Source organism: Oreochromis aureus, linkage group 7, assembly GCF_013358895.1.
Source record: "Oreochromis aureus strain Israel breed Guangdong linkage group 7, ZZ_aureus, whole genome shotgun sequence".
Classification (NCBI taxonomy): domain Eukaryota; kingdom Metazoa; phylum Chordata; class Actinopteri; order Cichliformes; family Cichlidae; genus Oreochromis; species Oreochromis aureus.
In genome coordinates, this window is record NC_052948.1 from 2,948,750 (window position 1) to 2,961,416 (window position 12,667).

The window sequence follows — 12,667 nt, forward strand, 5'->3', positions numbered from 1 at the left end:
GAGCTTAAGTGGCAGAAATGCGCTTTAACGCAGAATAGAGACATCAAAACTAAAATGCTTGGAGATGGGAGTTAAAATTCTAGCAGCAGAAAAGGGATCGATTGGATGGTTTGGTGATGTGGATCTCAAAAACATGACGAGCAAATATGAGTTGGATTGCAAATCTGAAATCAGTGTTGTTGTTGTTGTTTTAAAATAAAAAAGATAGATAGTTTGTTTTTTTTTAATAACCCAGGCCAGTGTTAGTTATTGTTCTGCCATTTTTAATACAGGTCCAAGATTTAATGCCTATCAGTAGGTGGACTCTCGACACCATCCGCGTTGCGACTCGTGTGCTTTCATTGGCTGAAATGTTTCGATCCGAGGCGTCTGGGGTGAATGCTCCGGAAAAAGCCGAGGTCTTACGAGGGCTCGCGAACACTCTGGTGTCTTAGCAACCAGTGTGTTTGAACTCCAAGTTTCAGACGGGAGCAAATCCTCAACTAAATGGTAGCCACCGCTGTGAGCCAAAATGCGTAAAACTGAACTACTTTCAATGCGCCTCGCCAGAGCAAGTCTGGAGAAGCGTCACAACATAGAGACTGAAAGAAAAGAAAGAATTTTTAATGAGAAACTGAGGACGATTGGGGTACGTGTGGGTCTGAATTAAACAGAAGTGGAAAGTCTGTGGCAGAGGAGGTTAACGCATTGAGTTTGTCTCTAAATGACTGTTCTACAGGTTGACAAGGAAGCCCTAGATGAGCAGGTGAAAGAGAAAAGGGAACAAGTAGAAGCTGCAAAAAAGGAACAAAACGCCTATGGTGAGTTACTTCAAATTTGTTTCCTGATGTGTGTCATACAATCCTTCATTAAAGTGAACTGTGGTATATGTGTGTGGCATGTGATCGTCATGCAGATGCTGATATGCTCCATTATGGCAAAGTAGCTTGCATTCTCGACAGCCGCCAAATGAAGGAGAAGCGTGCACTGGAAAAAGCCATTGTTGCCTACAGGCAGAAGTACCAGCAGCCTGAAGATGGACAGGAGTATGATCTGAATGATCCCGGCCGTGTTAAAAAAATAGAGCAGAGTGATGCACAGATGATGCCTCCTGGCCTGGTGGGTGAAGACCCAGAAAGTAAGGTCAGGCTGCAGAACCAGAAGGAACAGCTCAGAGAGTGGCTCACCCAGCAGCAGACTGAGCAGGCGGTGGAAAGGCATCAACAACAGCTGGAAGGTGGGTTTTGCCTTAAGACCATGCTTAATACACATGCTCAGTTCAAACACAAAAGGCAAGCTCCCGCCATATTCTCTACTGAAATTTTTAGAGCAGCGTTATGACCAAAGCAGAGTAGAAATGGACAACAGAGTTGTGCAACTTCAGAGCCTTGAGATAGAAAGGAGAAAGGCAGCTGCCATCGCCACTAAAGACTTCAATCGGTCTATGGTGAGTGAGAGGAATTTAACTGCATTAAACGCTGCTATAGGCTTCAATAAACATTTTTTATTTCCACCTTATTACTCATGTGTCTCCATGGGAAAAGGCTGAAGAAAAGCAGCGTCAAGACAAGCAAATCAATAGTAGGCAAAGCCAGTTTCAAGGTACCCCGAGTACGGAGGCCGTGCCCGGCCTGAGTCCCAGCAGTGACAGGAGGACACCTCCTGAGAGCCTGCAGCAGATCATTCAAATCCAGAAATATCAAATAGAGGAGAAGAGGGTAAAAAAAAAAAAAAAATTTTATCTGCACTCAAACAGTATGGATCATTTCAAAGGTAGCCCATATAAAGCATTTTATCTCCTAATGTGTGTGTTGTCTGTGCACGTAAAGAGAAAAGAACTGGAGAAGAAACAAGAAGAAGAGTGGCACGATCGCGTGCGCCTGAACTCAGCTCGTACCACTCTGCTTATTGAGAGGCAGCAGGCACGAATGAACAGGCAGCTGAGGCGAGACCTGGACAGCGCCAACGCCCAGCTGGCCGAAACACACAAACAACAGTAACGTTTGAGCAAAATTGTTTTTATTAAATTTAACACAGTGTACATTGTCTCACTGTTTTTAACAATGTTTCATTTTTAAGGAAACCAGACATTAAAAGAGGACGTATTGATGACAGCTTCTTCTCCAAGTTCAACACCTGCAGCAGATGAGGGGTGATGCACTGCTCTGATACCAGTGATGGTGTTGCATAAAAAGAACAATGAATAAACGGAATATCACAGTGAATAAACAGCTGCTTTTATGTGAAATGTAGTTCAGAACATTCATGTTTGCATGATTTGAAAAATGTTGATTAAATTTCAGATACTGCTTTAAAAAGTAGCCTCTGAAAGATGATTAGTTTTTGTGTTTCAAGTCTTTCGCAGTTTTGCCTCCATAAGCAAATATTAATTACTAGTCAGTTGAAGGCATAAGTGTTAAAATTATATTCAAGTAAAAAAATCTTACAGATGTTTAAAAAAAAATGCTTTCTTTAAAGAAAAATGTTCCATTGGTCATATGATTTAAAACACACACACAAAATATATTTTGTGTGATATATATATCAGATATATATTTTATATATCTGATACATATGCCTGGTTTGATGTGCTTTGGCTAATGTTGCCACCTTTTTATGTTAATGCTAATATATGCAACATGTGAGAGAACTACAGAGAGAAATAAAACAGCAGTTAGCATCTCAATCACTTAAAGCTGTGTGACACTGTTACTGTATTTAACATGGCATTGTGAGTCTGTTTTACCTTTTTTAAGGCTTTTTTTTTTTTCCACAGTAGGCGACATGTTATGACACATAATTATTTCATTCATTACAAAACATTGTGGGAAACAACACTATATTTGTGCCTACCACAAACCTGCTCAGTGGCGGTTTCAGCAGTCTTTGACATTTACACTCATGATTCAGCTTCGACTGTCCTACAAAAGGCCCCTTTCACAGCAGAAAGGACTGCTTGTATCATTGTTTGTCATTTTCAAATACACGTTTCCTACTAAAAGGCATTTTCAGAGACAAACTTATCCCATCTTCTCTGCCACAGAGACAGTGCTTTCTCCTTTTGCTCAGGAGTCAAAGAACTATACCTGAAACACAGACACGGGAACATCAGTCACCTTAAAGCATGCTGGCACACACAGTGCAACTACAAGTCACATCTTAGCAGAACCTCACCTGATAGAGTTTATGGCCAGCTGTTTAAGGGAGCCTACATGGGATCGCATGCCCCCAAAACCAACGAACGCTTCATAGAAGTCATAAGAGAGGCCAAACGCACCAAATATGGCGGGGTCATCAGAGCTGATGACAACCGGGTGGTTTTCAGACATCAGTGCAGCAGCTGGATGGTTTCGCAAGTCTTTGACCAACTTCAACACCTGGGTAAGGGTATGTGGAAGGAGAAGATGAGACAAAGGGTTTTAGCCCACTCACACTACAAACAGGAAAATATTACCATCCGTGTACAGTATAGTGGCAGATAGCAGTGTACCTGGTTGGAGATGGGGCACACCTCCACAGCAACCCCATATTTTCTAGACCACTCTTTGGCGACTGGATGGCGTGTTAGTGCAAATCCATGTCCAATGCGTGACGTATTAAAGAGAAGAGCATCCAGTATGTTCTGATCTATTTCTGTACCCTGAGAATCTGCACACAGTAAAGACAAACAAAATGAATATGACTTCCAAATGCTTTTTTGCACTCCCTGGATTAAACATATAGTAAACTTCACATTTGTGCAATTTTATATATGGGGGTTAAAAAACAAACTTATGATTGTTATACTGGTACACTGGAATCATGATCAATTCTCACTTGTCTCTCCAGCATGGAAAAAGAAAGGAAGTGGGACCCCTCTCTCCACAGGGAGCGACAAGGCATCTCTGTAATACCACAGAGGTCGCCCTCCATCCTCCCAACCCACCTGTAACGCAAACACAAGTTTTTGTGTGTACTTGTTTTCAACAAATATAGAAGCCATGATACCTTTTCAGTCCAATTGGGATCTTCCAGCATGTTTTGTTTTCAAGATTTCAAACTGTAAAAGTGTCTCTTACCAGATCAAAACCAGCCATGATATCAGGAAAGTCTCTGTAAAGCTTCATAGCCTCCTCCACAACTTTAAGCATTGTGTTAGTGTTTATTGTCCTGAAATACACAGGCACAGAATACTTTATCAATTCCAGTTGCTCCAAGATGGTAAGAACAGTAACTAAATTAAATAAGTTACAAAATATAACAAAATAGCTCCAATAGTTACAAATACCTCTAATTATTATAGATAGAATTGATCAGCGACTAAATCCGCATTTTATCTGTCAGAAGCAGTGTGGAATTAAGAATAAATAGTACAGACTAATTTTTAAAAGCACTCAGAGCAGCAACCTTTTGGCAGTAAAGATGATTCTCACTCCAACAAAGTCAGGATGGTTTGCTACAAATTGCCTCGAGATGTCCTGGCAGGTCTTCAAAGTCCAGGCTCTGTCATAAGTGCGGCCATCCAAATCATATATCTAAATATATCAAAGAAGAACAAATTAACACGTGAGAATCCATTGGGTACATCAGACACACAGAAAAATCAGTACATATAGAGTATAGCTAGAATGTAAGTATTAAAATACCTCTGGAAGTATAGCGCGAAGTTCAAGATACATAACGTTGTCCATGTAGAACTGGCTGAGGCCCTGGTAGAAATAGTCTTTGAACACAGGAGCATAAGTGACCAGACCATACGCTGCCTGGAAGGTCTCTTCAAATATACTCCACACCACAGTCTGAGTGGGGTACACTGCCTCTGGATCCTTATCAGTGAAGAGCGTCAGGTTGCCCATGATGCTAAGACCAAGTATGCAGATATGGTTGTGATAAGACCAGCAACGAGCTTATACTCCATATATCAAACATACACAAAACATTATATTGTTAACATTTTCCTGAGGTTGAAGTTAAAACTAGGGCTGCTCGATTATGGCAAAAATGATAATCACGATTATTTTCACTGAAATTGAGATCTCGATTATTTGACGATATTTATTTAACAATAATGGCTTTAAAGATTGTCAAAAAATAATATAAAATACTGTGCAAATACTGATTACAGTGCAAATGTTTGCAATATAAAAAATAAATGAAAAATGTAAACATCTATGTTTAGTGAACTTCAAAATACTGCACAATATTTGATCCACGTCTGACTCCGCGAACCCATAATGTTTCCACCAATGTTCCCTCTAATTTTTCATGTGTCTGAGCGAACACACAAACTCCCCGAGCGTCCCTTGGACCACTGTGAGCGACATCAGACACGTGCACTGTGGTCACGCCAGCATCTAATCCATCCAAGTTACATGGTTTATTAAAATAATCAAATTACAGCATTTACATTTATGTTAGACTACTTTTAATTGACTGCTTTAGCCCACTTACAATGAAAATGTAAAAAACCCTGTTCATGACCTGTGTAGTATGTTAACACTATTGGAAGTAAAAATAACTCCAATTTTGAAAACACAACTTTCTTTTCTTTCTTTTTTTTTTTCATAAAGCTCTGACTTGTATTATGAGTCTGTGGTCTGGGAGAGTCCTGTAACCCTCTGTCTGCAAAATACAGTATATAATGACCAATGTTGGGCAATTAATTATATACTACTTCAAAAAAGTAACTCAGTTTGGCAAACAACAAAGTTTTTTGCAGCTATTTATTTTTTTAATGCAGCCAAGGCGTTTTTAAATAAACATTTCAAACTATTTACAGAACAATCAGCTGTTCTGCATCAAATCTGATGCCACACAAATTATTTGTGCCACTCCAAAAACTAATTTCTGTCCACTATGAGATAAAGGAGAACACCAGCCTGATACCTGCAGGCCTGACAACAGGAGATGTATCACTGCTGTAACACCTGTAACATTCAGCAGCCGCCTCATTGTTCTGACACACACAACAAAACTATTGACTACACTACACACTAACTACACAACTACTACACACTAACTACACAAGATTTGCGCTAAACGTCTCAAATCTCTCATCTCAGAACACCGCCGTCATCCTAAAACTTCCCCCGTTTCTTAACAACTAGATGCCACGTTGCCAGATCATTTTTTTGATTGGTCGACACGGTACATTTTTCGACCAATAGGAAAGCGTGGGGGTGGGGGTTTTTTGGTTTTGTTTTTGCTCACAGGCGGAGAGTGCTTTCCAGCGTTTTCCTTATAAAACGCCGTTTTTACCGTTTCTTCCCGCAGTAAATATAAACAACGACAGTATTCAGGAAGAAAACCAAACATTGCAGATATTTTTATCATAACTCTGGTTTTACGTGGCCTCTCAACACAATTTAAAAACTGGTATAAAGTCCACAATTTTTCCGTCAATTGTTCCGTCTGTCCTGCTCACATCTCCAATGGTTGGACACGTTGTCATTAACGTGGCTTCACTGCAGATCAGCCACGCCGCTTTGCTAGCTAAAACACCGGTGTCGGCACATAAGGACGCTGTCATAGCCTGATAACGACGTTGATTGGCTGCGTATATACGAATGTGAATCGCATTATTGGCTGGACTATAGGATAAGGTGGCATCGTTCTTACCCCATACAGGAGCAGCCAGTCACTCACTGACTAACACTGCAAAACAGAATTGTTAAAGTTTTAATTTTAATTTCAATTCAGGTTAGATTTTTTTTGTGCGCAACGCAGATTTTCTGTGCGCCGAGACCGTGCCAGCAGTGTGCAGCTTAGAGGGAACATTGGTTTCCACACCACTTAAGTCGGTTTACCTCTCTTTTCAACCAACGGCATTCTTTCTTCAGCAGCCATTATCCTCTCCTCTCCAAATAACTTCTGCTTAGCTTTCCGAGCTTCCCTCGGGTCCTCTTAATTGTTGTGACGACGAAACGCAGAGAGGTGCGCTCGATTTGCCACACGGAGCAGCACGAGAGTAAAGCACGAGGGAGGTGCTAATAATCGGCTCAGTCATTTTTAATGATCGTTGAAAACCCAGATCGTAATCGAGATTAAAATTCGATTAATTGAGCAGCCCTAGTTAAAACTATGCAGGATTATTATTAACTCTTTGAAAAACAACAATTACTAAATTGTCAAATTAAACCGTCCTACCTTTCATAATAGCCGGGCTGTTTATGATTAAGATAAAAGACTTAATTCCCTTTAATGAGACTTCACCTTGTTCCTAATAGTTTCAGCTAACTGATAATATCCGGATGTAATATTTAACAGATTTAAAGCCACTTAGTTGTGCCAATAAAATACAAATACAAGAAGGACAAATTGTTATTGTTACCTATTAATTTTAGGAGGCCAGAGGTCAAAAATCAGAGGTGCACTTGAGGCCATGTGTTACGGGGGTGCTTTCACACATGGTCTCAGCATTGACAGGAAAATGTATGGAAATGCAGAGAAAACTAAATATACCAATATGAAGCCTCACAGAATTCACAGAAGATTAAAGAACTCGGTGGTACGATTACATAAAAGTTACGTAAGAGTGTTTCTGTGTCTATTGTCTTTTTCTAAATTATTATTTTTTGCAACACAGACAAGATCACCTGTTGTCAAGATCTGTGGTGTTCACGGTCTTGGCCCTGAGGCTTTCCAGCAGGGTCCAAGAAGAGCAATTTGTCAGAGGTTTCGGTTGCTGAGACGAGAAGATGAATCTGACGGACCGGCTAGTAAAGCAAATATAGCAATGTGGCCGATATGTTGCGTTCTTCACCAGCCATTCTACGTCTACCATGGAGAAGTCATGGAGATGTAGAGCTCCACCTGAAATCGTGAATAATAAAATTATAATGAAATAAAAACTGTGATACTCTGCATAAATATTTGGCAACATTTTCTAAATGAGAATTTTGTTATTTTCCAGTATCTTTTGGGAATACAATATTATTGTGTCAAAACTAGGTTCTATCCATGTTTCTGTCAGTAGCTGTGTACCTTTAGGCATTTTCTGCAGCAGCTTGAAGATGGGACTGTTCCTGATGAGTTCCCTGGCCTTGAAGAAGTGCATAGCAGGAGGAAATTCCTCCCTTTCCACCTCGTCTTGTTTCATTTTTAACAGGCGAGCATTCAGACGCTGTTCAGCGTCCGTCAACACCTGCTGCCCACCTGTCTGCATGGAGGACTCCTGCTTTATAAGAGCCTCTCTCTGCTTGGGGTCCGGGATGGACATGCCACCGGTCAAGTAGAGTATCGACAAACAGAGCACAGCCGCGTGGGGTCGCTGTAGCAGGGCTGCCATTGTAGGTAGAGAAGGTGGGAGCTGGTTTAAGACAGAAAACGTCTCGAGATAAGGCAAACTGCACTGAGAAAGCACGGCAGCCTCTTTGCGGAACAGAAAACAGTTGTTCCCCAATAGCTGGGGTAAAAATAAAACGCTAACCTATAACACCGGCGAAACAGAGGAAACAACCAGGTGCCGCTTCCTCAGCGGTTATTTCCCTTACAAAATTCTATCGTAATCAGAATTACTTTTTAGAAGAAAAAATCACGACTTATCACAGCAGACTAAACACAGAAAAAGAAAAAGGGGCTAACGTTAAGTTACCTTATGCGAACAGCAGCCCGACTTACTCAGAGTGTTGGTGCACAGCGATTAGCTTAGCTGGTGAAGACGACTTTGTAAACAGTCCCGCCGAGAGTCCCTTTATGAACAGAGATCAACGGAAAACCTTTGCTCGACTATGCCAGCTAAAAATGTCTGCATTCTCTTTTAAGTAGCGTTTTTAAGACGACAGACTCACGAAAATAAACACTGCGAGATGCAATAACCTCCGTTGTATATGTTTTCTCTTTCTCACTCCGTCGCTTTGCTTAGAAGGCTAATGATTGGCTAAAGCTTATCCCTGGAAGAATTTGATTGGTTACTCTAACAGCGGAAACCAGTCGTCAAGATATATTAGAGAGAGAAAGAGAAAACATAAGAGTAATGATTAACCAAACAAGAAAGAAAAATATTTTTGCTGGTGATATCATAATTACCCTGCAAACAAACAAAAAAAAGAAAAAAGAAAAAAGAAAACGAACGGAAATTATACTGTAATTTACAGTAGGTAAAAACACGGTAAAAACAAATGTTTGGATTAAAAAAGAGGAAAAAATACGGAAAATTCTTTCCGTAAAACAATTCATTGCACTGTTTGTAAAACAAAACAAAAACCTTATCTTAAGCTTATGGTTTTGTTAATAATAAAAACGAGCAGTGGGTGGGGCAAGAGATACACACAGAAATTGCCATCCTTGTTTCCTTCGTGTAAAATCAAAACAAACTTTAGTTATTGTTTCCACAGCTTCATCATCAAGTCAAGTTTTAGTACATTTTGATCATATAGTAGTTCTTTAGCATTACTGGCATGTTGCGTTTTGCATTTCCTTATTTTAAAAGCTAGTTGCACAACAATGTGCGTAATTCGGCTCAATTAAAGCGCCTTAATTACATGTCTCATTTGCATTTTCTTTCTAATGCCAATTTTGGCCTCATTAGGCCTAAACAAAAGAATATATTACTTTTTATTAGGAGGAGCCCTCTGACGTCACATCTGTGACTCCTGCAGACAGGAGGGGTCAGACAAAGCAGCATTCAATCTGTGGAGGGTGTTCGTCACGAGGATAAACACTAATCAAAAGTGATGGTGTAAAGCCTCCAATACATTAATGCATTGTCATGCATCAGCCGTCACATTGTGGCCTTTGTCATTTCATTATTTTTAGCGTTTCAGTTGCTCAGATAGTTATAAAAAAAAAAAAAAAAACAAACCCCCAAAAACCAGTGTTGTTTGAGAAAAAAAATTTATTTCTAAGAAATGTACAGTAGAGAAAATACTCCATTCCATTTCCAAAATAATCTATGTCAGTCAGATAAGAACTTGTAAACGTCACTTCAAAATGAAAAACACAGGTCTTTTATTCTCCAATGGCTACTGAGGTAAAAGACGACTGCTTAAAAACATCAAAAACATTGAGAGAAAAAGAGACAGACACCAGAATTATATTAAAACAAAGTCCAAAAATGTACAAAAATTCTTAAAACAGCAAATAAATATGATTCACATTTAATCACGCCTAACTGGGTTACAACTAGTGCAGAGAGACGACAGCAGAGTAAAGTGAAAGATGAACGCGCACTTCCAGTCATCTGGTGCCGATTCTATGCACCAGAAGAAAAAAAACATCTGTACACACAAACACACACCTGTACACCATAAGATAACATCGCAACCTTACAGACCTTATTAAAAAATAAAACAAACTGCCCTTCATACATTAGACAGCACGAGTGAACACACTACCTCCTTAGTGGCCCCATTGGGCTCACTAATACTGCCTATTTTAACAAAATAGCAAGTCATCTATGACAGGTCTTCTGTGATATATTTACGAAATTGTCTCATAGCGTCTAGCTTTCCCCGACCCAGCTTCTTTTCTTGTATATTTCATTTCAACGTCCTATAACTTAAGACATTCTAATGCTGCCAAACTGTATACAGCCCATTACAGACCTTAGACTGGACTACTGCCCACAACCTGTAGGTGGAATGGCATTTGATCTGTAGAAATTAAGACATAGTCCCATGTTAAAATACTAAATATTGTCCATCATTCTCAATAATATTTAAAAAAAAAAAAAAAAAAAAGAAAGAAAGAAAAAAAAGAAAGAAAGAAAGAAAAAAGAAAAAGATAAGAATGAAGGTGCAATACCATGGAACAGTGGATGCTTCAGCACCTGCAGACAGCCGAGTAATCACCTCTACTTGAGGTTGTCAGTGAGCACCATAATTAGTCACAGAGATCCGACACACAAGCTTTTTATTTCCCGCCAAAGACGGTAAAGCAATGTAAGGCCATTTTATTCTCAGTTCTACAGTCAGGAGATCTAAAAGTGGTGCTAACATCAATTCATGCTGGTCACAGAACGCCACCCCACAGGAGTCTGGCAGAGTACGAGAATAAGTGGATAGACTTTGTAGATGCCACAGACTGGCTAGATGAGGTAGATTATTCTTTTTTTGCCATTGCTGAACTTCCCCAGTGGGGCTCGCAGACAAAGGACCAAAATTCATTGTGTGGCAAATTATTTGACATCAAATCAAGTGGAATGTAGAGTAACAAATTAGATCCTATTAAAATCCAATTAACTCTGACGAAAGCAATATATTTATAAAAAAGGGCAGTTAATTATTATTAAGGTCAATGACCCTCACAAGTCAACTTCTTCATGAGGTGGATTGATTTGCCACAGCTGCAGTCTCATTTTTCTTTATGCTGTTCCTCCTTCAAATAATTCAGAACAGTACCCGTATAAAGAAACTGTACACCCTGAGGATATGTTTAGTATTGACACGGGGAAGACTCAAAGGAACCGTAAAGGAACAAAGAACTAAAACAACAAACTTGTTGGAGGACACTCGAATAGCCAAATAATTTTTTTGTGTATGCATTTGCTCTGTGCACGTGTATACACCAGTGAGTATATCGTCCGAAATAAGTCTGTGCAGTGTAGGGCGGTGATTAATATAGTATACACTCTTAGACACATTTACACATTAATAAGTATCGACTAAAATACGACTATCCAAGGCCACTTGGTTCCAGGATGTCCAGACTGACAGAAATCCATAGTGCACAACAGAGAATCACACATATTTAGATAACAATGACACCACCCTTGCCGGTCCCCCTCTGCTACTCAAAGACATTCAAACAAATGAAGGCAGCTTTGAATGATGCATATACAGTGTGTGTGCTCCAGAGAAAGAAAAACATTAGAGATTGGGTGGAAATGAACAAGAAATGGGAACAAGAAATGGGTGGGATGATTTGTGCTTCAGATGGATGATCAGTGTTGTTTGTTCTTTCACAAGCAGCTGCTGCGCTGCATTTCCTGTCTACACATTCACTCATACATTCATAAAAACAAACCAGGGGCTTTTGAGTTGACTAGGTAGACTAGGTACAGTCTCATGGTACCTCCTTTTGTACACCTGAGTTTAGATATGGTTGGAGAAGAAAATCATACTCAAAAAGAAAACAAAAAAAATAAAACACAGTCCATCTCCTCTTTTTCACAGTCCTGTCAGTAGGTGCAGTATCCTGCCCTACCTACAGTCAATAGACAGGATAAGAACATCATGTTTAGTGGTCACTAATCCATCCTTTTACAATCTGACGGCTCATGTAGAAGAGTGCTGTCCAGTGTTCTTGAAGGCAATGTCTCCTGTGTTTAACAGGTTGACATAGTGGTTAAAAGGGGCGCCCCTTCTGCAGGAGGTTTAAAGTTCAAATGCTCACGCTGGGAAGCAACCATGCTACTGAAGTGTCCTCGAGCAAGTCAGTGAATTCCTAACAGTTTCACAGCTATTCTGTAAGTGACCTCTGTAAGCTCTTGCGGTGGAGGACACACAAGAAAGAGAATTGTTCTCCAAGGCTCAGTAACATTTCACATTTTAATTCTACTTTGTAGTACCAGCTGCCTGGCTGGATTTTTAATTCCACTGCTGAACAAAACTGATGCACAGTGGCAGAATATCAGTAGGAAATATATTCGGAAAGAGTGTCTCCTCTTCTCAGAAGCGGTTTGGCTCACTGGTTTATCCAGATGTTCGTTGACAACATCATCTCTGAAAGGAGAACAACAATGAGTTAAAAATCCCTCCCTGGCAGTATT

At 39.9% G+C, this 12,667-nt stretch overlaps 3 protein-coding genes across 4 annotated transcripts in view; 1 reads left to right on the forward strand and 2 right to left on the reverse strand.

Annotated features, from left to right (window-relative positions):
* Positions 1-432: 432 nt before the first annotated feature.
* ribc2 (RIB43A domain with coiled-coils 2) lies at positions 433-2,443 on the forward strand. The gene is made up of 7 exons (XM_039615792.1): positions 433-628; positions 719-800; positions 896-1,216; positions 1,308-1,426; positions 1,524-1,697; positions 1,809-1,975; positions 2,059-2,443. The coding sequence occupies exons 1-7, from the start codon at positions 512-514 to the stop codon at positions 2,126-2,128; spliced, it is 1,050 nt and encodes a 349-aa protein (XP_039471726.1). The 5' UTR covers positions 433-511; the 3' UTR covers positions 2,129-2,443.
* ada2a (adenosine deaminase 2a) lies at positions 1,982-8,815 on the reverse strand. Of its 2 annotated transcripts, none has more exons than XM_031725999.2 (10): positions 8,578-8,815; positions 7,942-8,266; positions 7,554-7,770; positions 4,605-4,818; positions 4,366-4,493; positions 4,038-4,128; positions 3,796-3,904; positions 3,470-3,627; positions 3,154-3,356; positions 1,982-3,065 (listed from the first exon to the last, which is right to left on the reverse strand). In XM_031725999.2, exons 2-10 carry the CDS (start codon positions 8,243-8,245, stop codon positions 2,975-2,977), a joined length of 1,515 nt encoding a protein of 504 aa, XP_031581859.2. In that variant the 5' UTR covers positions 8,246-8,266; positions 8,578-8,815; the 3' UTR covers positions 1,982-2,974. The 2 variants fall into 2 exon arrangements, with proteins under 2 accessions (XP_031581859.2, XP_031581857.2); XM_031725997.2 differs by having other exon boundaries at positions 8,552-8,815.
* A 960-nt stretch (positions 8,816-9,775) lies between these two features.
* LOC116309388 (cat eye syndrome critical region protein 2 homolog) overlaps positions 9,776-12,667 on the reverse strand; it is a 33,334-nt gene continuing 30,442 nt past the window's right edge. Inside the window, exon 19 of the mRNA XM_039614977.1 lies at positions 9,776-12,620. The gene's annotated coding sequence lies outside the window, so the exon portion shown is untranslated. The remainder of the gene's footprint in view (positions 12,621-12,667) is intronic.